The sequence below is a fragment of the Coturnix japonica genome, chromosome 3 (assembly GCF_001577835.2).
Source record: "Coturnix japonica isolate 7356 chromosome 3, Coturnix japonica 2.1, whole genome shotgun sequence".
NCBI lineage: Eukaryota > Metazoa > Chordata > Aves > Galliformes > Phasianidae > Coturnix > Coturnix japonica.
Window position 1 is genome coordinate 98,692,860 of NC_029518.1, and position 26,850 is coordinate 98,719,709.

The window sequence follows — 26,850 nt, forward strand, 5'->3', positions numbered from 1 at the left end:
AATGCAAAGCCTGGGCCACCTCGCCTTTAATTTCCTAACTGCTGTTTTGTAAGGCTGTGTCATGCTTCTCAGTTCAAACACGCTTTGGCTCTTTATTATTCATGGGCCTTTTTCTCAGTCAGTGGTGTTGAATAATAAAACAGCCCAGGATCAAATGGGCCAATTCTCCACGCCTGACACCAACTGCTACTGTTCGCTGGGCTCTGCCAAGCGTTGCCTCTGATAATGAGTGGGATTTGGTTAAACAGTAAATTAATGAATAATGAAATATCCAGGTTGATCAGTTAGAGAGCACGCTTGCTTTGCCCCGGGCCAAATGCTCGGGGCAGAAATTACTCTCAAACGGCACTTGCCTGTGTGCTGGGCTGGATAACTATTTTACAGCCTATTGCTTGACAGGATGTTGGGATGGGGGTGAGGGGAAGGAGGGGGAAAAGAGGAGCGGGCAGGAGCTGCTCGTTATCAGCCCGCTCTGAGGGGACGGGGCAGAGGGAGAGATGCGCTCCTATCCAGGTCTTCCCCTCCCAACTTTAGCAGGGAGTTTATATATATCCATATGTATATATACGTATATATGTGTGTACATGTATATCTATCAATAGGCATAGAGAAGGGATTTCTAGAGATACACCCCAGCTTTACTTTCCCTTCCCTTCCAGCTCCCTGTCCCACCGTGGCCACCCCCTCTGGCAGCAGTCGCGGCTCAGATTGCAGAAGCAGCCCTTCAGCTGTTGGGGGTAAATAAAAGGGGACGGTGAAAGGCTGCCTGCACGGGATGGGGCTGCTGAGTGTGAGCGGGGAGAGGAGAAAGAGGCAGAAAGGAGGAAACGACCCTGTCCTGTCGCCTTCATTTTCCGCGCGGGGAGAGATAAGTAGCTGTAAAATATTTCCCGCAGGTCAGTAACCGAAGTACATGTATGTACTCACACACGTACACTCAGAGTATCTACAGCCAGAGGGAAAAAAGAAAAGCCCTTCCTGACTTTCACACCCATCCTCCAGAATTGCACAACGCCCAACGCAGGGCGTGTATTTTGGGGCTGCGCGTGTTCCTCCTTTCGGGCTAGCAAACCTCTAATTATTAATCACCTTTTATGCAGAGAGAAGAAACTCTGTGCAACTAACGCCTTTTTGTTTGTTTTTTGTGTGCGTGTTTGGGAGGAGGGGGGGGATTGGGAGCGGAGGGAGGGGGGGGGAAGAGATCTGCTTTCCAGGCTTTCCAAGCAAGCCCCAGCTTCCCAAGGCGAGGTAGGGAAGGGGCAAGGAGAAGATAATGATGATAATAATAATAATAATAAATAAGAATAACAAAAGAGAAAATTAAACAAAACCAGGAAATAAGAAGAAAAGTGGGGGGGGAATATATTTCCAAAATGCGAGTTCGCAGGTCAGGGCTGAGTTACTTTCCCTCGTCTCGTGTCGCTCCGAAGTTAAAGTTTAAAGAGCCCTTTGAAGCAGAAGGAAGGAGGTCCCTGCTGCTCACCACCCCCTCCCTTCTCCCTCAACCCCCCCCCCCCCCCCCCTCCAGCAGCTGCTCCGGGCTTTGCTGCAATGGCGATGTCCCAGGAAAGCAATACGGGAGGGGTTTAAAAGCCGCCTCCTGCCCTTTCCCAGCCCCACTCCCCTTTCTGCGCAGGGTTTTGAGGGTGTGAGGGTGCGAGGAATCAGCGGCTGCGCCACTGGGGCAGCTTAAAGCCGGGCTTTGCTTTTCTCACCGAACAAAACCCCCCTCCCTCCCTCCCTCACCGCCAAATATTCCTTTCAGAATCCAGAACTTTTCGTTTCCGAACGTTTCGCTCGGTCCCACCCTTCAAACACCTCTTAAAATCCAGCTGATTTCCGCCGAAAGCATTGATCCGAAAATGCTCCCCGTCTCCAACGTGAGGTTCCCTAATCTCCCCCCTCTCCCCCCCCTACCTCCCCATTATTACCGGTTATTGTGGTGTGATTTTCTGCACAGACATGGCCTTCTATTTTTATTCTTTTTTTTTTTCTTTTTCATTTATTTTTCCCAGCCGAAATAGGATCTACTCTGGATTAAATAAAGCAGTGTCGGCTTGTGTGGAGGGCTTTGGGGAGCTGCGATCCCTATAGCCACTCTCAGTACGGGGGGAGAGTAAAGCCGGTGGTGCACAGTGGCAGCTTCGGGTGGGCTCATTGCTAGTCCTGCAGGAGCCAGAACCGTCTGTGCACCCACAGCAAGATAAACTTGTCCTAGAGATGGCTTTGTGGGCTAAAAGATGTTTTTTCCTTTGTATTTGAATGGGTTTTTACGAGGGGAAAATAATGTACCCCCACGCTTATTCACCCTGGCTTTTAAGCCAGTCACACTCTGAATGTCACTGCGTTTGTGCCGTTTCTACGTCGACTCACCACCTTGGAAGGACCAAAGGTTTCTGTTCTCAAGCGTTTCCCTGCTCTGCTCCGCGCTGCTTATGGAACAGCAGCGATAACGATCGGCACAGCACCTCCCCACGCCGGAGAGGAGGGGGGGTCAGGCTGCGTACACGGGACGGTGCTTTAAATGCACTTTGAGAAGCGTTAAACTTCCCTCTTCCTCTTTTGTTTCTTTATTTTTTCTTTATTCTTTCTTTTTTTTCCCCTTTGTTTCCCCCCTGTATCACGGGGGATTTTTCATTCTCCCCCATAAGAATAATCGCCTTCGAATATTCGGGTGAAAAGGATGCACACACGCACACACACGCACTTTTCAATCTTGTTGTCGCTGTATTTTTGAGCTGAGCTCCAAAGTAATTTGCGGTGCGACTCCGGTTCTTCCACCTTAATGATAAGGACGGGACGGAGACGCTCTTAACTCGCGGAGACATCGCAAAGAGGTTTCCCTTTGCTCCCGGGGAGGCTGATCGGGGGGGCTGTGGGATGCCCCGGGGTCTCAGTGCCCCGTGCCCATCCTATTGCGCTGCTTCGAGTCCATACCGAGGGTGAAACCAAGGAGCATTTTTGCCCCTAGTAACTCATAGAAGTCGGTAGTGTTGGGAGGGTGGAAGTGTGAGTTTTTGTGCCGTATGACACGGTGTCCCACTACACGCATATACACGTCCAATACATGGAAGAGAAAAAAAGCCACGGGTGCCTGTTTATGGGAGAGACAGAGAAAACAAAAGAATTCGGGATATATGTTGACAGTGGGGATTGTTGAAGACATTTGACTTGTTCCATCGTAGGGATGCCAGATGTTATTTATGAGTTCTCGTATAAATATGGGCCATACCATTCAGGTGGGGAGGGGAAAAGGAGAAAAGCAAAAGGAAGAAAGAAGAGTTCGCCCCAGAGGGATGAAAGACAAAAATGATGTTTATGACTACATAAATCAAGGTGAAGTTTTGTAATGGAAACTAGAAGTACTTCGAGTTGCAAGGGAAAAAAAAGGAGACTGGGGCAAGGCATGAGAGACAAAGCCCCGCCGGCCATGGCTGGGAAAGCAGATTTTAACATCAGACCTGTGGGGAGGGGTAGTTAGTGCGGCTATTCGTTTGTAACGTTAGCTGAGGGAGAAGCTCAAAGAGTTGAAAGACCAGGAGATGGATGGGTGGATGAAGGAAGGGAGGGAGGGTGGGAGAAAGGGAGGGATGGATGGATGGATGGATGGATGGATGGATGGATGGATGGATGGATGGATGGATGGATGGATGGATGGATGGATGGATGGATGGATGGATGGATAGGTAGATACATAGGTAAGTAAGTAGGTGGGTAGGTAGGTTGTTTGGTTGTAGATAGCCAGGCAGGTAGGTAGGTAGAACAGATTCTTGAATTGCTGAAGATCTATGGGAAATACAGTGAAGCTGATAGCAGCAGGCATATTTCTCCCTTCCTGACACCAGGTTCCAGACCTCAAGCAGTGCAGATGCTCTCAGAGCAGCCACCTGTATTTATTACCAGAATCGGGGATTAAGAAACTGAGGCTGAAACTTTCCTCATTCTATTGGGTCTGCTTTTAAAAGGAGACTCCGATTTCTCCATGCGGGCGCTTTTGCTGAGTTATAAAACAACTTCCTTTGCTTTTTTTATTTATTCATTCATTTCAATCCCCTCCTCCTTGTGTATTTATTCATTTATTTATTCGTTTATTTTTAATTTATTTTTTTACATAACTGTTGCACATCCCTCGGACAACACAGAAACTTCCTGAACCGCCTTACCCCCATCCAAACCCTCCCCCCCACCACCATCCCCGACCCCTTATCATCCAAACGGCCCTCCCAGACTCCATTGGGAACTCCGCGGACTGTTGCGAAAGCTTTCATGCAAAACATATGCTCTCCTCCAAATAATATCATCGGGGCGATGAGCACAAAAGAAAACAAAACAAGCCGGAAAATCACTAAGAAAAAAAAAGAAGAAAGAGAAAAAGAAAGAAAAAATAAAAGGTCTCAGCTTTTGGAAACCGGCTCCGGTGTCGCTTCTCTTCCCAGCGCTCTGTACCCCCGGGCACCCTTCACCTCACACCTGCTCGCAGCTGGGACGGCTCTGGGGGTGCTGGGAGGGGGTTTGATCCTCTCCCTGCCAAACCCCAATAGGAAGAAGAGAAAGAGGGATTCTGATAATTTACCTTTTTTCCCCCCTCATTGTCCCCCTACCCCCTCGCTTTTCCCCCTGCTCCGACCCCTGGCACTGCTGTCTCGATGCCCCTCTCCAGTTCTGCCCCCGGGCGCTTTCGCCATCGCACCACGGAGGGAATGTAGGTCACGGCCGGGCTGCGGCTGGGATGGGAGAGCCTCGAAAGCTTCCCCACCAAATAGATTTTGGGGTCGTGGTTTGCAATGTTTTCTCCTTTTTTTTATTATTATTAATAGTAGTTTTATGAGGGTGATGATGATGATTTATTTTGGACACCTTGGGCGATCAGCTGAGCCGGCTCCTGTAGTCCAAGCTGGAAGGAGAGGGAGAAGGGAGGTAGTTTGGGATACGGAGGTGGGAATGAATTTATTTTCTGCTCTCCCCTCACCCCACACCCCTCCTCCATGAGGAATATTAAGTTGCAAAACCCGATCCGCTGCACTTCATCATCAGGCCTCCTAGCTACCACTGCCCCTAAAAGCCAACAGGTAATCCCGACCCCAGCCAGTAATTCAGCTACAACATTTCACTGCAGTGAGGACGATGCTCTCGGTCCCGGGACCCCCTAGCACACGAGGAGGTTTTATTTTTCATGTTGAGGTTATATTGACAGTCCTTTCCAGCACCAATTGACGGGGGGAGGGGGGGAGAAGAATATTGCTTAATATTGTTTTCTATGACAGCACTGAAAAAATAAAATAAAATAATAATAACCTTTAAAAAAAAAATCCCGAGGCATCTGCCCCTGCTTTTCCCTTTGCTTAGCCTCGGGGAAACACGGAGTCACTCCGGAGCAGCTCCGGATTGTTCCCGGGGCTCTGCATGCAGCTGTTCTTTGTCAGTGCCGCTTACAAACCCAAATAAAGGCGATTTGGGAATACAGGGGGGGTCGGGGGGTGGCTTATAATATTTCCTTTTGGTAGTGATTGGTGTTGAGACTGAAGACCTGGAAGTAGAAAACAACACCGCAAACATCACTCCCGTTCTGTATAGAAGAGTATATATCTACATATATACACACTCACATCCACATAGACATCAGTGAAACGTACAGTAACTGTAATACAGCAATGGGGACCGAAGGGAAAAAAAAAATAATAATATTCTTTTTTTTTTTAAGTTTCTTGATATTGAATGCTTGTAATGGTACATAAGACTTTGATTCAATGGCTAACGCTTCGCAAATGAAAACATTTACTGCTAACTCAGCCAGTAAAGGCAAATTGAAATGAAAGATCACGTAAACATGACGTGAGGTTTATTATAGGTCTGCTTAGAATGAAGAAGTAAAAGTGGTAAAAATACAGACACTTCCGAGTAAGACAGAAATAAAATACCAACATTTCTGAGAAGCAATATTTATTGTCTTTTTTTTTTTTCTTTTTTTTTTTCTATTTTTTAATGTAGAGACACGTCCTGTATTTTCCCAAAGACTCCACTGGGAAAAAAAAGACTTCATGGCGTTAGAAGTGAATCCGTCTGCAGAACTGAAGCGGCACCAACGTTCGAAAAATAATATTTTTTTTAAAAAATCAAATCAAATTAAATTAAAAAGTTGTAAAATAACAATTAAAAAAACTGAAGAGGAAAATACAACAAAACACAACAATCTCTTTGTTTTTATTCTTATTATTTATGTAAATCAGGTCATCACGGGACAAGAAACCAATTTCTACCCATTACCATAACAGCTCGTCTATAAAGAACAGAAGAGATTCCGATAGGATACTATCTAGTCAAGCGTGGTTTTTTTTGTTTTTTTTTCTGTGTGTTTTCTTTTTTCCTTTTTTTTTTTTTCCTTTTTATTATTTTGCTTTTAAATTCCCCCACCCATTCACAGAGGTATAGATTCACAGATAAATAACCCAAAAACTACTTGCTCGCCATATTTACACATTCCTGTTAAATTAAGCATAAATAAATATATACAAACTCAACACCGAATGCCTCTCTGCATTTCTTCTCAGGAAGAGTCGATAAACCCATATTTCTCACTTCGTGGTCAGATTTTTTTTCAAGAAGAGGAGGTGAGAGGGATCATTTGGGGCACAGAAAGGAGAGTGTATTTCTACCCTCTTTCTTCTTTCTATTTCCTCCACTGCTTTGCATTGGTTTGGTTTTCCTTTCCTTTTTTTCTTGCTGGCACACAACATTTCGTCACTCTCAAAATGTTCCAGCATTTGCCAGTGCGCTCGGGGATATTTTCTCTTATTTATTTATTACTTTTCATCTTTGTATAAGAAAATAGACTATTTGTAAAAAGCCTACGGTCTTTCACGCAGGGAAGCCAAAGGGGAAGGGGCTTTTGCCCGGATCCATCTGGCAATGCTTAGGGCTGCTGAACCCAGCACTGAAATCTCTTTATTCAACCCAAACTGAATGGATCTGCATTACACCAACGAGAAAGACGTGAGAAGGGGGATTGAGTGGGTCCTGGGGGGCAGCAAAATGTCTTAACCTCATCCTTCTCGCCCCCACCACCCAGCCCACATAGAAACTCGGGGTTATGGGGAGAGACTGGGATCGGGATGCAAAGGGACTCGGAGCGGCTTCTCACAGAGAACTTCCATTGGGTGGGACAAGATGCAACCACTTGATTTTAGAGAAACCGCCATGTCGTGAAAGGTTTCCTGTAACATTGGCTTCTTGTTTCCTTCACACCTTGTGTGAATAGCAACCAGGAAAAGGAAAAGGAAAAAAAGAAGAAAAAAAAAAGTCGAGGAGAGGACGAAAACTGAGCTCTTTCTAACAGCAAACAGAGTTGTAATTAAAGAAGAAAAGGAAAAGCAAGGCTAAGAACGAAATTAAACTTACAGTGACCCACCTGTTTGGTTTGAAAACAAACTTTTCACAGTCTCTCCTCAAACTTTTCCCTCGAGTTACAAAGCAAAGCTGCTGAGTTAATCCTCCTGTTTATTGATTTACCATCCCGAGAAAAAAGGAATCTTATAATAACTCAATTATCAGATAAACGTCCGAGATGCCCAGCCAGTACGAGTGGTCTGGCTGGGAAAGAGCAGGGCAACAGGGAAAGGGTTTACAGTGGGAATCTGAAATCAGCTCTGGGGAGATCTCCATCTGCAGCACCCACAGCCATCAAGCATGGATGTGTCCTCTGGGGAGGAGCTGGATGTGTCCTCTCAACAGAGATGGGTGGGTATTCTCCTACATCTAATTTCTCCCTGCTTGCTTTTGAATCAGAAACATCATGGTTTGTTTCTTTGTTTTTCCTCTGGACTTTAGGAAGCACAAGAAAAAAAAAAAGAATAAAAGAACAGGGCAGTCCCTCTGAAAGCAGTAGGGATTTTATGTTGGCTTGAGCAAAGCACAGCCTGGCCTCTTGCAGTCTGTCTCTTCCAGGTAGGAGGCACAAAGGGCAGATCCAAAGTTGCCAGGAGTCGACTGAAACTCTCCCTTTGACATTCCCAGCCTTTAGGTCCTGCTCCAGGAGACCAAACCTTCACCTAGGGAAGATGTCAGCAGCAGCAGGATCAGGCCCTCACACTTGTGTGTAGATCTTTCCCTGATAAGATGCAAGCAGTTCCCTCTCCCCATTAGGTCACAGTGGCGGTGTGATGCCCTTTCACATTTAAAAGGAAAAAGCATCCCCAACATCCCCTCCAACACCAAGGAGCACCCCAGTGTCCCCCCCAGACCTCTATCTGGAAGCTTCTGGGTGGTGAGCAGTGGGTCCCCATGCCTCCCCACCCCTGCAGCTGGAGAGATGGAAGGCTCAGCTCTAACCAGTTGTCTCCCTGGTGTGTAGCATCCCCCCCCAAGTTGGGGATGTTGGAGTGTTTGGACCCGTGTGTTCCTCACAAAGACAAAATAGTGTTCAACACTGAGCTGGTTTTCAGAAAATAGCCTCAATGGGCAGGTTTGCTTTCAGATTGTAACATTCTTTCTTCTCAATAGACATCCACACACATCCCTACTCTTCCTCATGTATCCTACTTCAAGACCATGTCCTTTGCTTGAACCCATTTTTCTGCTCTCCAGGAGGATGGAGGGTAGTGATGAGCAAAGAGAAGGCTTTGGAGGGTCAGGGCTGCTCTTCAGTCCCGAGGTCCCCAGCATCACAGTGGGGGTTCCGTGAGATCTATGTTGCCCAAGGATCTACAACTCCTCTGGGGACATCTGCATGGATCTGCCAGCTGCCAAACCCATTGCTTGATGCCATAGATGAAGGCCATTCCCTGCTCATCACAGCAACCCACCTGCCTCAGTTTCCCACTCTACTCACATAAGAATGCCCACAGCACTCTGTCCCACAGGGACCAAGGATGAAGAACTTTTCACAAGGGCTGGGTGTTCCCTGGGGCTGAGCAAGGCAGGACAACCCCTGGGCTTCTATTGCCACATGTCCACCCCATGCAGGATGAAAGCTGATACTTCCTTTGTCTGTACTACCTAAGGTAGCTGGAGAATTCTGGGTACAAATCAAGAGTTTTGTCTGCTTTGCTTTAAGAACTTTTCATTGGAGGCCAAGGAGGAGAGTACTGCTAAATTATTTCTCTCCACTGCGCACTTTGGAAGATATTCCCCTGCCCACTCTGTGAATCAGTTGTGCCTGCTCAGCTTGGTGGCACTGGGCACTGCAAATCTAAGAGAGGTGCTAGGGGAGGCCCTGGTCCCACTGAATTTTTGCCATCAGTTCCAGGCTTTACCCCACGCATACCCAGAAACTGTTCTAACGTAAGCAAAAAGATGCATTAGTGCATGAATCCTGCCCCACTGAGAAATACATGCAATTACAATAGGGCAGAATCCAAACAACAATTCATGTCCTTACGCTTCAGCATTATTTCTTTTTTTTTTTTTTTTTTTTTTTTTTTTTTTTTTTAAGACAGAAAAAGGTATGCTAAAAAAAAAAAAAAAAAAAGAAAGAAAGAAGAAATCAGACTACTTCCCCCACCCCTCCCAAATCATATGCATAAGACATCCTGTCACGCACCAAACCACCGAGAAAAACATTGGAGTTCAGCAGATTTCCCCCTACCGCATCGACTCATTCCAAAGCGAGAGTCACAAGACAGTTCTGAAAAGCTTTCTAAGAGAAGCAGATTTCATCAGACTGAGATGAGAAACCAGGATATTCCCTGGCAAACCCTCCCCGCTCCCATCACGAGGAGCCAGCTCACATGGCAGCCCTTTCCTCCCTGGTACAAAGCCCCGATGCCAAGCAAGCGCGGTAACATTCAACACAGCTCTTATTTTCTTTGCAGTATCACACCTCGATTTCAACTCATAGTTTTATCTCTTTCCAATTATTCCCTTTGAGCTTCTTTAAAGAAGTGCACCTACGGAATTCGGAAACAACTGGCTTTGATTTGAAAAAAGAAAAAAAAAGTATCAGAATATCAGAATTGTGGATTTTTTTTCTCTGTACCTGATATACTGTGTAGGGATCTCTAGTCCTCTTTGAAGAAGCTCATAAGCCAAGCGGGCAAAGCTTTAGGAAACAGAAGAAAATAAAATAGTGCATACTCCTGAGAAAGAATTACATACTCATATCACTCTTTTTTGTTGTTGTTGCTGTTAACAATTCTTTTAAAATGGGGAAAGATATCTCTCATACACACTCTACTCGAGGAAATTAAGGACTGAAACATTGGCATAGTTAGGAATATAAAACTCCCTAGAGAAAGAGGAGACCTCAGAAATTAAGAAATCAGATAGCACTGACATTGTACCAGACCTTACTTTCAAAGTTTGCAACCCATTATAGACAAGGCATTGCACTAAATCACAAAGGTATGTTTGCATGCATGAATATGTGTGGTTGATGCACACATATTAAATATATATATGTATATGTCCAGATATATACATATATATATATACAAACATACATAGCACACACACACACCCCTACGGGGTTATGTGCATGCATACGCATATGCACACACATACGCACACACGCACACATACACACCTGTAAACGTTGGCAATCCAAACAGAGAGTCTGTCTAGACCAGGAATAATATAATAATGGGATTCTTAAAAAACTAGAGTGAGCTAATTGGACTGAGCTACCGTGACTTAAAGTGTCCCATCTGATGCCATTAAGCAAAGACAGCCATGAGTGGTTGATGGTGATGTCTCTGGGAGAAGTCTCGGTAGCCTAGGCATTGCCTGCCCTCCTTTCCTAGTCTAGACAGAGACAAGGGGGTGAGATGAGATGGGGAAGAGCCAGGGACGAGGTGATGGGTGGCTCAGAAAGGAACACTCTGGAAGATTGTGTTATCTAAGGTGGAGACAGGACGTCGTTAAAAAAATAATAATAAATCAAATCAGAGTAAGACAGACCGTGCAGCTCAAGAAATCAAAGCACTGACACCAAAAATGTTTCTCCGATTTCTTCCAATAAGTTATTCATTTCTTTCTTTTATTATTATTATTAATTATTATTAGACTCCTCCCCCTCCCCAAATCATTATTAAAAAAAAAAAAAAACATGAAAGAGCAGAAGTGGGAAAAAAAAAAAGGAAATCCTGGTGGTTGTCTTCACATGTTCCTGGCAAGAGACTCTGAACCACTGGTCTTGCGCCATTGTGCTCCTCTGATCTTAAATTATCATCTTTCTTTTATTATTATTATTTTTTATTATTATTATTATTTTCTCCTACCTAATAGAATTCTTCCAAAGCCCAATCCAATATTTTTTAAAGCTAAAATTAAGACGGTTTTGTTTTAAAAGATTATCTCTCTCTTTCTCTCTCTCTCTTTTCTCCTTTTATTTAGCTTTTTTTTTTCCTCTTTTCCTTTCCTTTTTTTATTTTTTTTTTTATTTTTTTTTTCCTCCTCTCATTTTCTGTGTTTCTCTTCCTTGTCTCCAGTTTTACTACCTGGTCCTTCGCCAGATGTGTGCCTGTTAGCAGTGTTGTTGTTCAAGAACATCTTGTCCATGCCTTTGAGAGCTTCAGTCAGGTAGTTTTGGAGGGCTGTGAGGGCGGCGCAGATAGCGGGAGCCCCGAAGCCATGGGTGATGAGGCTGAAATGAGTCAAGCAGCTCTGAATGCCTGGTTCCAAAATAGGGGTGGGCCGGCTGTTTCCAATGGGTGTCCTGTCCTGGGCCAAGAGATCTGTAAATTCTTTACAAAGTTGCCTGAGTGGAAGAGAGAAAGGAAAAGAAAGAGAAGAAAAGAGAGAAAGGGGGAGAAAAGCGATGGTTAGACTCATCCCACACTTGATACGGTTCTCTGAGACAACTAAGGCTGAAGAAAGGAGCAAGTTCAAGCCAAAGCTTATCCCAGAACACAGGATGGAAAATTTTCACCCTTCCTTTAGGATTTCCATAGAACCTGAGAATCTGCAATTAGGGTTGTGAAGCACTGGTACAGGCCGCCCAGAGAGGTGGTTAATGCCCCATCCCTGCAGACAGCCAAGGTGAGGTTGGTTGGGCTCTGAGCACTGATGGAGCTTTGGTTGTCCCTGTTCAGTGCAGAGAGTGGAACAGACGGCCTTTAAGGTCTCTGCCAACTCAAACCATTCTATGATTCTCCCACCAGTGCTAGAGGATCATCCTAGGACAGTCATAGAATCCTAGAATTGCTCAGGTTGGAAAAGATCATCAAGTGCAGTCAGCACTTAGAATCCATGCCTAGGGTGATGCTCTTCAGGAAACAGATTTCTGCGATTGCAGTACAACAGGAGGTCCAGAGATACAAATCTCTCCTGAAGTCACAAGGACATCTCCAAAGCACTGTGAAAACCCAACCCTGTTTGGTGAACCCAAAAATGACCAAGCTGAGTTGGAGATATACCTTGTGTCTGCCAACCACCCATCTGGACCATGGCCTAAAACAACTCTCAACAGTGTTGTTCCTGGAGAAAAATCACAGCCACGTGCTGCTGAAGGGCACAGGAATGTGGTGAAAGGACTAAATGGAATCTTTCTTGAGATTGCTTGGGCTATGCAGCCTTGTTGAGAAAGTTCTGGATTCTAGAGCTCCATTCTGGCTTATCTAAACTAGCACTTCCTATTTTGTTCTGGGGAGAGAACGACCAATTGAAGCATCAGAGGAAACGTGGCCCTTGCTTATTTTCCACACTTTTGAAAATCAGATTTAATTATTATTATCATTATTATTATTCATATGATTTCCCACTTCTTCCTTTTGCATTGCTCTAGTCCAGAAGGCCTTCATATCAACAGGTGTCAAGGCCATGTAGGAACATGGGAGCTGGGAGGGAATAATTTCTTTCAGCAGATGCCTACCCAGGGACTCAGGGTGGGGGGGGAAGGGGGGGGGAAAGTATGTGGAAAAAAAAAAGACATAAAAGGAAAAAAAAAGAAAAAGAAAAAGAAACACTTTAAAAAGGCATTCAGCTCTCATCGCCTGAAATTCCCAGTGGGTTAAAGGTTTCAGAGGGTGGAGAAAGATAAAGGTCTACTTCTATGTGTATTATCCATTAAGAAAGTGCAAGAGAGGAAACTTTGAATTTGGAGAACAAACAGTAATGAGTGCAACATTTTACATCTTCAAAGAGCAAAGCAGGGTCTGTGAGCAATTAAAGTTCTGGGACATTAATATCTTCTGACCCTGCGGAAAAGGGCAATCAAATTCCAATCACGTCTAAAAAACATCTGGACGAATTTGAGCAAATGATTTTTCAACCCTCCATATATTTCTTTAAATTACACTGTCATCAGAGGCAAGACACGTCCCAGAGCATGAAATAAATGAGAGCTCTTTGGGCTGCTCTTTTTCCTTATTTTTCCTATTCCTCACTTAAAAAAAAAAAAAAAAAAAAAAAAAAAAAGAGAGAGAGAGAGAGAGAGAGAGAGGTAAAAGCACAGCACCACTGCTGAGGACCGAGTACTAGGTTAAGAATGTTGTATGGGATGACTTGCATACCAAAGCCACCAGCAAAGTCCCCATGGAGAGAACTGTGTCAGGGGGACCAGAGCAAGCAAGATTATCAATTCACGATATTTTTGTTGGATTTCCTGTCTTCTTTCCCCCCCCCCCCCCCCCCCCCCCTTTTTTTTTTTTTTTCTTTTTTAATTTTTCTTAATTAAACCATCTGGATTAGACGTTGCAGGCAGACAGGTGTACAATGACGTAGAAGCAGCCCACTTTTTGGCTGTTGCCTTGTCATGGTGGCTTTTGGATTAAGGATGGCTTGGAAAAAACACGTGGTAGCCAGGGATCAGGTCCACGCATCCTCCATAGGGATAACAACTGTAGAGTGACCCACAGACAATGAGCACTACCCTACCAATGTGGTGATGTGGGCACCCCTTCTTCTACCTGAGGCTGTTATAATTTTGGGACTGGAGACTCTGTCCACCTTTAAATTGACCTCAGACATAGGGCTTAAGGTAATGGGAGATTTTTCCAGGGGAGTGATGGATAATTTGGCACTCACTTTGTAGCAAGCAGCATGTTTTTCCTGGAGTGGAGGTCGCTGGGGTCTGTGTGCTGTCTGTTCAGGTATTCAGAAACAGCCTTGGCTGGGAACTCCGTTTCGCAGATGTACCCAAAATCCCGGGCTAAATGAACGGCCTCACCTGGATAGGATATAAGAGGGATATTAACACTTCTGGGCTGGAGCAGAGCTGCCAAAGTATCCTGTAATGCTTTTCTGCTGCCCTCTGGGAGACATCAGCTCTTAGAGTCACATTTAGAAACCCAACTGCACCTTAAGGCCAAGATGCAGACACTGGTTTTCTCTCTATAAATCCTATGTTGGGGGAAATAGGAAGTTTTGGGTACAGATTTACAGCTGTCTTTGCAGCAATGTGCTGATGATGGCTTATAGACATGAATGCAACTGATCCCATGTGGAACGGTGGCAGAGAACACACACGCACACACACACACACACAAATTTGAGTGAACTGGACCAAAAAAGGGGGGAAACTAAGCAAGTCCCAAAAGACAGAAGGACTCAACTCTCCCCTAGAGCACCAAAAATATCCCTATTTCAATACAGTGGAAGAATGTTCTCCAACATTTTATGAATGTGGATATAACGTTAACTTTGATGTTAACTTTGTATAGGATTACATGGCACCTACATTGTTATTATAATTGTTGTCCCATCGGTAAAATGATGGAAATAAGTCTATTTTGTCTGACAGAGTTCATTACTCTGCTCTCTTAACTGACCACCAGTAATGAGAACTCTCCTTTGACCTATGGAAGGGCATCAACTGATGGCAATTTTTTCTGTGAACAATACTAAGTCCTCTAATTATAACTGTCATTTCCACTGCCTGATTCCTTGCCTACAGAGAGGTTTGAGTCATCAAACCCCTACTGATGCACTCCATGCCATGAGGAGACAGTAGTCGAAGAAAGGTGGAAAAGAAGAGGGTGAAAAGTAATTAAAAAAGAAATAGCACCCCCAGACTCTAAGGGGATTCCACCAGATTATAGCTCAACTCCTCCAGAATAAAGTGTTAAACCCTTTAAAGCACTGCCTGAGGGAGCAAAGGGGAAGATTTCCAACACGCAAAACAGATAGGTCTAATAACTCCAGGACTGTGTTACTTTTAACGACCAGGAGTCATTTTCCAACGTCATCTCTGCTTCCCAAAGCTTCTTTCTAATCAACAAAGCTCTTAATTGAATGTGAGGGTACGTGGGGTATTCCCACAGTGGCTGCCCCATCTCCCCAGTGACATTCGATTGATGCCAGCTGGAGTACAATGACAGCATCAACCAAGCCTGGCTGCTGGCACCAAGCAAACTTCACCCCCACCAGGTGCAGCTTCTTCCAAAAGGAGGAAGCTCTCATGAAAGAAACTGATGTTGATTTGTAAGGAAACCAGGAGAGCAAAGCACACACCTTCCTACTCTCTTAACGTGGGGTTTAGCATCGCTATGTATCCTGATGGGCTCTGGAGACTTCAAGCCAGCTTTGCTTTTGCTGTGAGTAGAGCACACAGCTTAATTCACACCCATTGGTGTGGATCAGCACCCAGGGTGCATCCATAATGCTGCACATCCCCTACAGCTTGCACCCCTGTGCCTGTATCTGAGCCCTGCACTACCACGAGGAGCTGCTATCAGCCTCAGCTCTGCATGCGGTGAGGGCTTATCGCTGCCACAACTCCACCAAGAAGAGCTGGAAAGTTAATATCTAGCACAAATGTTTATGCATGCTCGTATGCGGAAGAGATAAGTGGATTATTCCTACGCCTCTCAGTGTGTATGTGTAACGTAGATACATATAATTCATAATTGCATCCCTACTATTCCGGTTATGTTTTTTGGAGAAGGTCCAACTTCCCTTTCACATAAACTTACACATATCCTAAACATATTAGGGGCTTTAAGAATGGCTCTTCGATATAGTAACAATAAATCAAAGAAAACACATCAAACACCAAAATGGCATCAGCTGAATGAGGAGTTGGACTCTCTGATCCTTATGAAACTTCATAATGATCATGATTAAACTTCACCCCCCCTCCCCCCCTTCCCTCTCTGCTTCCTTGGAAACAGTTTGAGTCCTTGTTCTGTTCCACCCATCATAAACTGTGCTCCCAAAGTCTTAAATTGATTATTTCTTTCACCAAATATACTTTTTTTCCTCACTGAGGGTCAACCATAATGAGCCTTAACCAAAAACAAACTCGGGAGGAGCAAATTAGTGGGAGGATGGAGCAGACGTGGAGTCGAGGAGAACTGCCCGGTGTTGATAGCAAAGAAGAACGGGACTGTCCAGCCCGAGCCCATACATACACATACACACGCACACACCATTCGTGCCATCAGCCCCAGTCCCCCCTCCGGGGACACTTTCTGGGACGGAATCCTTGACAAACGTTCCTCCAACCCACCCTACATTTCACCTCCGTGAGGCTTTTCCACCTGATCCCCCAAAGCCTTTAGTGCCTCGCGAAACGTCAACCCCGAGGTGGGAGGGGGTGTGAAGGGAGCTGCGACCCTTGCTTACCTTCCACCAGGGAGGTGAGTAAAGTGACATTTGCAGCCTTACGCCTGCCGGCTGGTAAATTCAAACCGATTTTTTCTAGCCTTTCTCGCAAAGATCTCCCCCCGTTTTTCGATTTGGCTCTAGAATTGCAAAGAAATCGAGACGGTCGTTAAGCCCCGCGGTGTTCCTGGAAGAAACGTTCAGTCTGTGCAGTCAGTGGAGCCCTGAAAAGGTTTTCACCCGGCGTTCAGCGCTCTGGGTGGGCTGATTTGTTCCCGAGTTTGCTGTTATTTGCTTAATTTCTCCCAAGGGTGGGAGTGGGGATGAACCCACTTTTCACCCAGGGAAATCAAATAATGGCAGATAGCAGAGAGTTCTGAGCTAAAGAACAAATGAGTTCCTACTGTATGGCATTCTGTTAGGATGGAACGTGGAGCTGGACAGAAAGACAGAGGAGAAATAAATAATCATTTAGCCCGGGAATAATAAGAAGGAATAAAAAAATGAGAAATAAAATGATCGAAGGGTGAACTGCGGGTAGGCAGAATGCGGGAAAGCACTTAGGATCCGTTTCGTGCCCATGTGAACGCGTGCGGAGAGGCAATGCTCACCCGGAGGCACTGCGTTCTACACGGGGATTTGGGCGCCTGAAGGAAGACGTGAATATTCGTCGGAGGTTACTGATAAGGACACTGAAAGGATAAGCGAGCCATAGGTGGGAAATACGGAGCTATTGTTCGCACACCCGTAGGTATGTACAGCTCGAGGGGTGGAATCCTTCCACCTATGATAGCAGCGAGAATTTTGGCACTGAGATTACAGTCCATCCCAAAAACTTCTTGGTTCTTAGTTAACAAATGTTTAAAACTTAGCGGTCACACATACAAAAAAGGAAGCCAGTAATGATAGAGAAAGCAGGCTGGCTTCCCATTATTTGCTATCAGAATAAATAGGGGTACGTGGCAGAACAGCTTCCTATATTTCATCTGCCCTGAACCAAAGCTTGTCTAAAATTCAGATTCAAGATAGGAACTGAAGTCAGCAGTAGCCAATGATTACGGCTTGGGCCATCTCCGGTAATCCATTGAAGCTCTATAATGAGGTTTCTTTTCCTTGATAATTACATTTTCTACACTGTATCTCTCCGATGTCCTCCTGCTCCATTTGCAGGCGTGTTGCCGTCTCTAAGCAAACCTCTGCTCCTCTCCCTGGCACAGATCGCGGCTGAGCATTGATTACAGACATCCACGTGGAACGGCAGCTATTTTAGGAGCTCCTCATTCCCACGTGCGTTATAGGATGACTGCACGGAGCGGGGCATCGTACCCCTCTCCAGACACAGAGCTCCTGACCTCAACACCGTAATAACTGCAGGAAAACAAACAAACAAGGCGTGTTTGCCTACTACGTTGTCTACTAGTTGGCAGTACCCTTCCTACTCAAAGATTTGCAACTTCTATGCGTAGACTGAGATTTATTCTGATCCAGTTCATACGTATCAGGGAGCTGCATGAAGCCACTCTTTATTCCTCAGTCTGCCATATTTTGTACTCTCCCCGTTTTCCACTGGCTTGGGAGAACGTCCACCGTAACGTCTTTTCTGTTCCCCTCGGTGTGTGTTCTTAGGTCAGCTTTCCTAGAGGAAAGTCACGCTGACAATTAAGTCTTTCATTCGTTTTTAGGAAGGTAAAGCCCCTTCTCCGTGTTCATCCAGCTGGTGACTTCGGAGGTTAAGTTCTCGTTAGTGTATGAGCAATATTCCGCTTAGCGGATCAGTACCCAGGCCTGGAGGTCGCTCCCTACCGCTCACTTAACAAGGACCAATAACGTTAACTACTTAGAGTTATTCAACAACACTGACCGGGCCATTAGGAGGTGATTTGCACCAACTGCGAAGGATTCCGATAGCAACCCTCTCCGGACGGAAATTCAAATTACTGCTTACCCGAGCTGCTGATAGTCTATGTTTCGAGAAGCTCTGATTAAAGCTACACCGGGCTCGATTTGTCTGTACTTCCCCTACATTCATCTCAGAGCCATCTTATCATCTTACCCTCACAGTAACACAGCCGCCCCAACCCCTTACCTTCTCAGTACTCCTCCTAGCAGGGATGCGTTCAGACACTCTGGGGGAGAAAGGCGCCTTTGAACTTCTCCCACTGTTACTTTGTACTTGGAAGTTGAACTAAGCAAAGACAAGCGGCCGGGGACAGAGCAGAACACCTCTCCGGTGTTGACCGAAATTCCACCCAGGAAGCCATCTTTATTCATCATCAAAGAAGTAACGGATTTTGGAGGGACAGGAACTGGAGAAAGAAAAAGGGAGGGAGGGGAGAAAAAGTCATGGCACGAACAGCACAGCGTAACCACACTCTAACACGCACAGCAGAGCAAAATGAAAGGGAACTTTTCAGCTCTACAGTAAACTAAAAGGGGATGTGTTCTTCCCCCCCCCCCAACAACCCACGCTGTTTTGGGGAGGATAACAAGGAATGTGATAATAACAAGGATGGTGATGCAGCACAGCCTCTGTGAAGGGTTCAACTGTTGAGAAATACAACACGTGTCTGAAGCATTTGGCAACTTCGGGTTCTATGTCTCTCGTTCCCCCTCCTGCTCCCCCTTCCCCGTGTTTCTGTACAGCTGACAGCACCTGACGCTTTGCAAGGAAAGAAAAAGCATTACTTCTTTCGCTCATGTTTCCCATTACTTCTAAGCTGAGCCAGGAATAAATTCACTACACTGAGGGAGTTGCTGCCTTAAATAAGTGTGGAGGCTGGAGGATACAGCAACCAGAAGACAGCTCTGTTATTGCTTTGTGTTTTTATTAAGTCTGGTTTATGAAACAAGATGAGCCTTTTCCTTCTGATAAAAAAAGAAAGAAAGAAAAAAAATAAATAAAAATAGAAAAAAGATGAACAGCTCGGCTTAAATCATGACGTGCACCAACTGAACCATGTTGTGCTGTCCTCAAAGCAGTGAGAACTCATCTGTTTCTACAGAAAGGAGATCTGAGTACGGTATTATATATAATCATAGAATAGGTTGGGTTGGAAGGGACCTCAAGGATCATCAAGTTCCAGCCCCCAAAGGGAGGGCTGGGAGTTGTGGAAAGGAAGTTATGAAAGATTTAATAATAATAATAATAAAGAAGTAAAAAGGCCAACCACAACAAAACAGAAACTTTTTATCCTGCCCACGACCAACAGATCCCATTGCTCTGAGAAACGAGGGCTGTGTTAAGAGTAAAGGAGGGGATCAGGCCGAGCAAATCTCCTTTATGACACCCAACATACAACACGAAATGAGCCCCTGGTTTTTGTTTGCAAATGATCTTCAACCGCTCGCTCATAATTGCGCTCAACCGCTCTGATTTACGGCAGGTGCGCTAATCAATCAACCAATCGCTTTAATTTATAGGGAGCCTCGCCTGCCTTTTCCCAGTTGTTTCATTTCGGCGAGTAATTGATAACAAACCGTACTTAAGGTATGTTTTATGCAGGAGTTAATAAGAGCTGACAGCTGCTACCGCTGCTTCCTCGCGGATCGCCACAACGCGACGCGCGGAGTGAGCTCCGCGACCGCGGTAGAGAACGCTTAATTGATTACAGACCCTCACACAGCTCTGATACCGCTTCGCCCTCTTCCCGTTTTCCCACTCAAATAAATTGCAAAACCGATTCGGCAAATCAGAGAGCTCTATTTGTGCGCATATGCCGGCTATTAGCCATAAAAACCCTGTTTATTTGCGACATATCTGGAGAATCAAGCCATTAGGGTTGAGGGGATATTTAAGTCGTCTGGAGTTGCTAAACAATAAGATCGGGTATCCTAATATATTACCAAGTGCTAACTACTGGGCAATTGCCAATTTTATAACCTCAGCGTATGGAATAGACACAACCGTGTTTCACTGTTTTTATTACAGATCATTTCCTACCGCCAGACCAGACCCCCACAATAAAAGCCCTATAACAGCTAAAAACCAAAAGGCATGTCGATTTCAGATATACGTATTGCCTGTATATAGTCTCCAGTATAAACAAATTATTCGGAGTGGCTGTTCTTCAGGGAATCGGAAAGTGAAACGGATTCCTATTTCTCTATTATTTTTAGTTGGGCACATTATGCAGCTCATAAAGGCGTTTGCAAAGAGTTGAAGATCTGCACAGTAACAGTAACAAGAGAGTTAGAAGCCTTTCCTTGCTCTTAATAGGATTTTTGCCGTTGATTTTGTAGGAAGAGACTCCTTCGGGGTAGTAAAAATAAGAGACTTTGTCTTGCCCCTGTTATACATAGATATATTGCATATGCCACATACAGCGCTCTGCAGCATCATGAGAGCGCACCATCAAGACAAAGTAAAAGAAGAGTTGGATTAACGCATTGCCACACCAAATGGTTTTTCATCACTGGTTTTGGTAGGTTGGCTGTTGTCTGGTGTGTTTTTTTCTCTCTCTCCTCCTCCGGACAAACACACGGACTCAGTGGTTCGGGCGCACCTCTACCGTGGCTATATTTAGTGACCGCTTTATCAGGTCACTGTCCAGTGAACTGAGAAATTAAACAAGAGGCAGCAATTCCGCGGCCATCTGATCTTAGTCTAAACTCACTAAAGAGAGAGTTACCCGTGCGACGATTTCAAGAGACCTCACACCGCCCGTCGTGGCACTTCTCACATTAGTTAACCTCTGAAATATGGGGTTTTTCACGTGCTCGGGGGGTTGGTTTTCCCCTGCGAATTGTTGTCGGTGAGCAGCCAGACTCCTTCCCTGCTCTGCTGAGTCCCATTGCTCCCAGCGGTGTCCCTTCCCTCCCTGCACCCCCCCCTAAAAAAGTACTGCATGAACACAGCGAGCAGTTGGGAGCCTTAATAACACCCATCCCACTCCACAGGCTTTTCCAGGCGGTGTAAGCATATCTATCGCGATTTCATAGCTTCAGAGAGATGTGTTCTATCTATGTTCTGTATCTTCTGTAAATTACCTAATGCTTCCTCCAAAAAAAATAAGAAAAAATAAGAAAATCCGTGTTTGCCATGGAATGAATTATCGCTATCTACATCGGATCTGTATGTTTATCATGGGCTGTCGCTTTCCGGCTATAGACAGAGAGAACAGAACGCGGGGATGAACGGCCACACGCGTCCGCGTGTGCACTGCGCGTGTCACAGCCCCGCGGGCGTGCAAACCAATGCGCACCGTAACGGGAGGTGATTCTCAGTCGATGTCAGCTCTCCCCGTAGCTCAGGGGTCGCTGTAGCTGCTGACAGAACAACACACAACTGCACAACGTCCCCACCACCTCCGCTTCAACTTTTTTTTTCCCCACTGATTTACTTCTTGTTGTCCTTCTGCTCCAGAACTGTATTTAACTACGGACGTGACCGCTCTCCCATCATTCCTCCTTCTCAAATCATCCCCTTTCTCGCTTTTTCTCCCCATTCCCCCGTTTCTTCCCTCCCTCTTTCTCTCCCCCGTGGTGACTTCCACCCTCTTTGTCATCCCTTCCCCTTCCATTTCTCTTCAGCTTATCAATAAAGCGAGAGAGCAACAGTAGCCGCTTGATTTGTTAGTAATTATAAGCATACTGTTCCTGCAAACGGGATCTCTAGATGAGCGAGATCGCTTTAAAACGACAGCAGGAAATGGTGGGGAAATGGAGCATGGCGAAACTCAGCGTGAAGCTTTCAGTTCTTTACATGTTTACAATTTTCTGTGCATACATTAAGTCTTAGGGGTTGGTTCTTTTTATTTTTCCCCCCTTTTTTAAATTATTATTATTATTTTGCGGTGGTGGTGATTCTCTGTGGGGCTGCTGTCCTCACACGAGCGAAAATGCGCACGCAGGAGCGTAAATGGCACTAAAAGGGCATTTGAACACCACTCAAACTGAAGGGATAAATAGAATCGTAGCCTGATAATAGCTGGAAAAAAAAGAAGAGGGAGGAACTCTGAGCTACGGACATCGCTGCAGTAACGTTGCAAAATATGATCGCCGATGCATCAATCAATCAATTAATGAAACAATCCATGGCGATTAGTATGTCTTATTAGCAAACAGCGCTGGCGAACTAATTACTGAAGAGGTGTCAAACAGCCCTCAGCCCCTTTAATCTGCCTACTGGGTGTGAAGTGAGCAAGAAGTCCATCAGAGCAGCAAGGCTGTGTTGTTCCTGGTGATTGGGTCCGCCTTTGTCACCAAATAGAGGGACAATGACTGCCCGCTGCCACTAAAGACCCAATCATTGCTTAAGTCTTAATGAGCAAATACAGAAAGTGTAAACATCCCCTTCCCTCTTATTCCTATCTTCTCCTCCTCCTCTTAGCTCCCCTTCCCCCAGGAAGCCAGGAGCACGTTTCAAAGTGAAACATATTCCCTCCGAAGTTGCTGTGCATTAAATTAAAAGGAATCTCAAGGCTCAATGGGCAAATGGAGAAAACGCTTAGATTCCCAGATCTATCATCTGGAAGGCTGTGTCCGGAGTGGTTTTCAGTTAATCATTTATTGCTGGATACTTCAAGAGGGGGGTAGGGAGGAGTTTTGCTCGACTCATAGTTATTGGGGAAAAACAAAGTTAAAAGAACTCCTTTCACATGTTTCTTTAAAACAATGTCTTTAAGAGAGTGTGTCTGCAAGGAGACAACGAAATAGGTGTTTGGGTTAAAACGGCCTTTCGTGCTAAATCAGATGTGAAGGTACGGCCGGGCTTCAGGAATAGCTGAAAGTAAATAAATACATCGGGATAACGTTAAGGTCACTGACTGTGCCCCAGAGTCACAAAAAATTAACTTCTCGCTCGGGCCACGCAGGGATTTGAGTGACGACGACTGATTTTACCATAGAGAGTGCCAAGCGAATTGCGGATGAGCAGATGACGGGGGGAGCCGACACTTGGAAAACCTGCCCTTCATTGCAACGGGAACGGAGGGAAAGGCCTCCAAACCTGCAGCCAGTAAGTTCTTCGGGCTGAGTTAAATCTGATATTCATTCCCTTGATGATTATTATCATCCCGATGATTTATCTGGCTCCCTCCTTCCCACTCCCACCACCCAAATCTTAATGGGACTAGGAGTGAACGATGATTTTTTAATGTCTTGTTGGAGTTTTAGACTGTTAATGTACCGCATCCTTCTCATTATTAGTTTATTGATTGTTCATTGACCAGCCCCCTTCAAATCGTATTAACCACCCTCTGCCAGCTTAGATTAGGAGAGTTTTAAAAGCACCTTTCATTATTTCACCACCACCGCAGCAGAGCTCAGGCTTGGGAGCTTAATGCTCGCTCTAATGGGGCAGCTAAGAGATGAGGGGCCACGGTCCCTGCCTATTGCATTAATAGCTCAAAGGGGGCTAATACAGAAAATTAGCCTTAAACGAGCTCTGGAGATCTCCAAATGAAAGAGCCATTTATCACGCTGGCTACCTTCACTCCACTCGTTTGCTCTCTCTACTGGGAACAACTCATTTCCTCTTAACTAAATTACTTCAGAAATGTCAAGTAAGCTCAGATAGCAAACATAACAAGGGGCCTTGTATGCGGGATCCATTGTGTGGGATCGATACGTGAGATAAATCGATAGCTGCCTATGAATCCCTTTATGATTTCCTTAATATTTTTGGCAATCCCTTTGCATTGATGGGTAGATAATTCCCTCTGCAGGCCTCAAAGTCCATAAAGAAGGAGGCATGCACAGCCTGGATGACATAATTAACTTGATGCTTCGAGTTCACGTTATATTCTTTTCTCTACAGTTTAATTAAAGCATTTTAGGAGCTAAGCTACATTTGGGCAGAATAGATCTCCTCTGCTGCTCATTTAGTAAATACATATCATGAGGAGGGCTCGAACCCATAACTCTTCGTATCTCTGCCTGCAATAACCACTCACAGAGTTTAAATAACTTATTCTTGCTCCAAAGTAGCTCTCACAGCACAGAGAACAAAGTGAAATTCGGATGGAAGCCTCTCTGTGTTACTCCTTTGGCCCCAGTCCAGGCTGGATGTGGCTCTGGGCAGCCTGGTCTGGTGGCTGGCGACCCTGCACATAACAGGGGGTTGAAACTAATGATCACTGTGGTCCTTTTCAAACCAGTCCATTCTATGTTTCTATGATTCTATTCCCCACTGCCTACACCAAACTCTACCCCCCACTCAACACCCACTTTGTCACACCCAGAAGAGAAACCAAACCCACACCTTCCCCTTCTGCTAGCAAGATTCATTAGGAAGAAAACGCAACTACAGTGATGCAACTACAGTGACTTTAGCACAGCAGCAGATGGATCTCGGTGCCTTTTAGTAATCTCATTTCCAAAGGGCACATGTAACACGGGTAGGACTCAGCGCACCTCTCCCTATGGCACAGCGCAGTGCCCATCTCCTCTGCCCGAGGCATAGAGGACACATCCCATCCTGACCCTAATCCCTGCCACGGTTCGCACCCGGATCTGAATGGGAAAACGAGGGGGGGGGGGGGAGGAGAAGGCTGGGAGAGGGTTAAAGGCTGTGAAACGAAAGTGCGAGAGCGGCCCAGCATTATAAAGGAGACTCCCGACCGCAAATCAACTACCAATTAATCAAACAACGCCCACGAGGAAACATCGCCCATGGGGCAGCAAGCGGGGTGGGGAGGATGGAGAATAGAGAAGGGAGAGGGGGAAAAACACCACCAGGAGCCATCAGGTTGCAGATCCTGACCGCAACACCCACTCAAAGCACAGAAGCCGAACTAACGCCTTTCCCTTTAAGCAAGGAATTCTTTGTCTCTCCCTCTTCAACATTTCCAACCGGTGGCCGCAAACGATCTTCGAGTTTTCATCCCTCAACCAACTGCAGCCTCGTGGTAAAGGCGCACGAGGGTTGAAATAAGAAACAATAAACACACGGAAGGACCTCACGCCGCCCTGAACGTGTTTTAAATAAACACTCTTATTATTTTGCTTTGGGTTCTACGAGATCTTAAGTATTTGTAGCTGCACTGAGTGTTTGACAAATCATAAGGTCCCAGAGATAAGCGCTGCTGATCGTAAGCATAAGGGCCAGCATTTCTAAGCCTCATCTCTGGTACTTAAAATTGAATCTAGAAATAGAAACTCCTTAGATAATTAAAGATAGCTTCCCCTACATTTGCAGTGTGGGATCTGTTTAATGTCTATCAGCATAACACAACACTAATCGCCAAGCATCTTCCAGTGACTGTCAGAGAAATGTAAAAAAAATTAAGCAGCTGCATTACGCCCGAAATGAGTTATTGTAATTACATTTAATTAGTTTAATTAGTTAATTATTTTGCTTACAGCTGTACGAGAGACTGCAAACATTTGTTAATATCACATTCCCTTTAACAGTATGGGGTGATTCTGCAGTTACACTAAATCATGTGCGCATATGTAGAGAGGTTTAAAAAATAGGCAGGGGGAAGGGGAGATAAGGGGGGTGGGAAGGCAGGCAGAGCTGCTTTTCAGAGGCATTGCTTTCTCTCCCCTCCACCTCCCACTCGCTTGGGAGATGCACTGAAGCCCAAAAGTGGAGTCAACCTCCTTCTCCCAGGTATAAAGCCACGCGATCCCCATGGAGGGCTGTAGGGGATGGGGGATAGCATGGGGTGCCCCATTTGAGGGCGCTGGTGTGATTGGAGGAAGGGGCGTGGGGGGGTTCAGCTTTTGCATTTCCTTTCCCCTTCGCTCAACCTAAAGACGCAATCAGAGATTCATCTTGCTGCTATGTCCGCCTCCTCCCCGGATACATTCATTGTCCCGAAGTAAATACATATATATATACACACATATATATCCCAAGGGTATTGCTGCACAGTAAAAGTTTGTCTAGCTCGTTGGAATCATCCATACCTTTTTTAATGACAGACTGGTCCAATAAGTTCATACCGCTGTTATTGGCATCTTCAACTGACTGTGGATATAAAAACATCACTATTCAAATTGACTGGATATTAAAGAACCGCGTACATAAATCATGTCATTCCAAACTGGGGTTGCTGTTATTTCCATTTATATTAATTCACTAGGGGAGGAGGGAGTTTGAGTATTATTATTTGTTCTTATTATTCCCCCCAAACGACAAGGAAATGAAATTCTTACAAATTATACAGTCTCCTAAATAATAATAATAATAGTAATAAATAAATAAATAAAAGGGAGCTGTGAAGCATATGGGGCGCAATATTGGCTTTGTTATCTTATAAAACCGTGGCTATCTCATGGATATCTTTACATTCGAGAAAGCTTTACATTTCTCCCTTTGAAAATCCGGCAATTTGGCAACATCTGCAAGATCTATTGCATGACATAAATGAACGCGATTAAGGACAACTTCAGTTCTCCCTCCCCTTTTCTCCCCTCCCCCCCCCCCATCTC

At 45.2% G+C, this 26,850-nt stretch overlaps 1 protein-coding gene across 4 annotated transcripts in view; it reads right to left on the minus strand.

Annotated features, from left to right (window-relative positions):
• Positions 1-6,172: 6,172 nt before the first annotated feature.
• Positions 6,173-26,850, minus strand: part of TFAP2B (transcription factor AP-2 beta) — a 30,984-nt gene continuing 10,306 nt past the window's right edge. For 2 of the 4 annotated variants that reach the window (XM_015859866.2, XM_032443746.1), the window contains 5 exons: positions 26,326-26,386; positions 18,560-18,779; positions 16,495-16,613; positions 13,957-14,098; positions 11,341-11,689 (listed from right to left, as the gene is read on the minus strand). In XM_015859866.2, the coding sequence (XP_015715352.1) occupies positions 11,389-11,689; positions 13,957-14,098; positions 16,495-16,613; positions 18,560-18,779; positions 26,326-26,386 (843 nt within the window). In that variant the 3' untranslated portion in view covers positions 11,341-11,388. Of the gene's footprint in view, positions 8,046-9,970; positions 10,034-11,340; positions 11,690-13,956; positions 14,099-16,494; positions 16,614-18,559; positions 18,780-26,325; positions 26,387-26,850 lie in introns of those variants that run through there. The other 2 variants (XM_015859864.2, XM_015859865.2) reach the window with 2 other exon arrangements.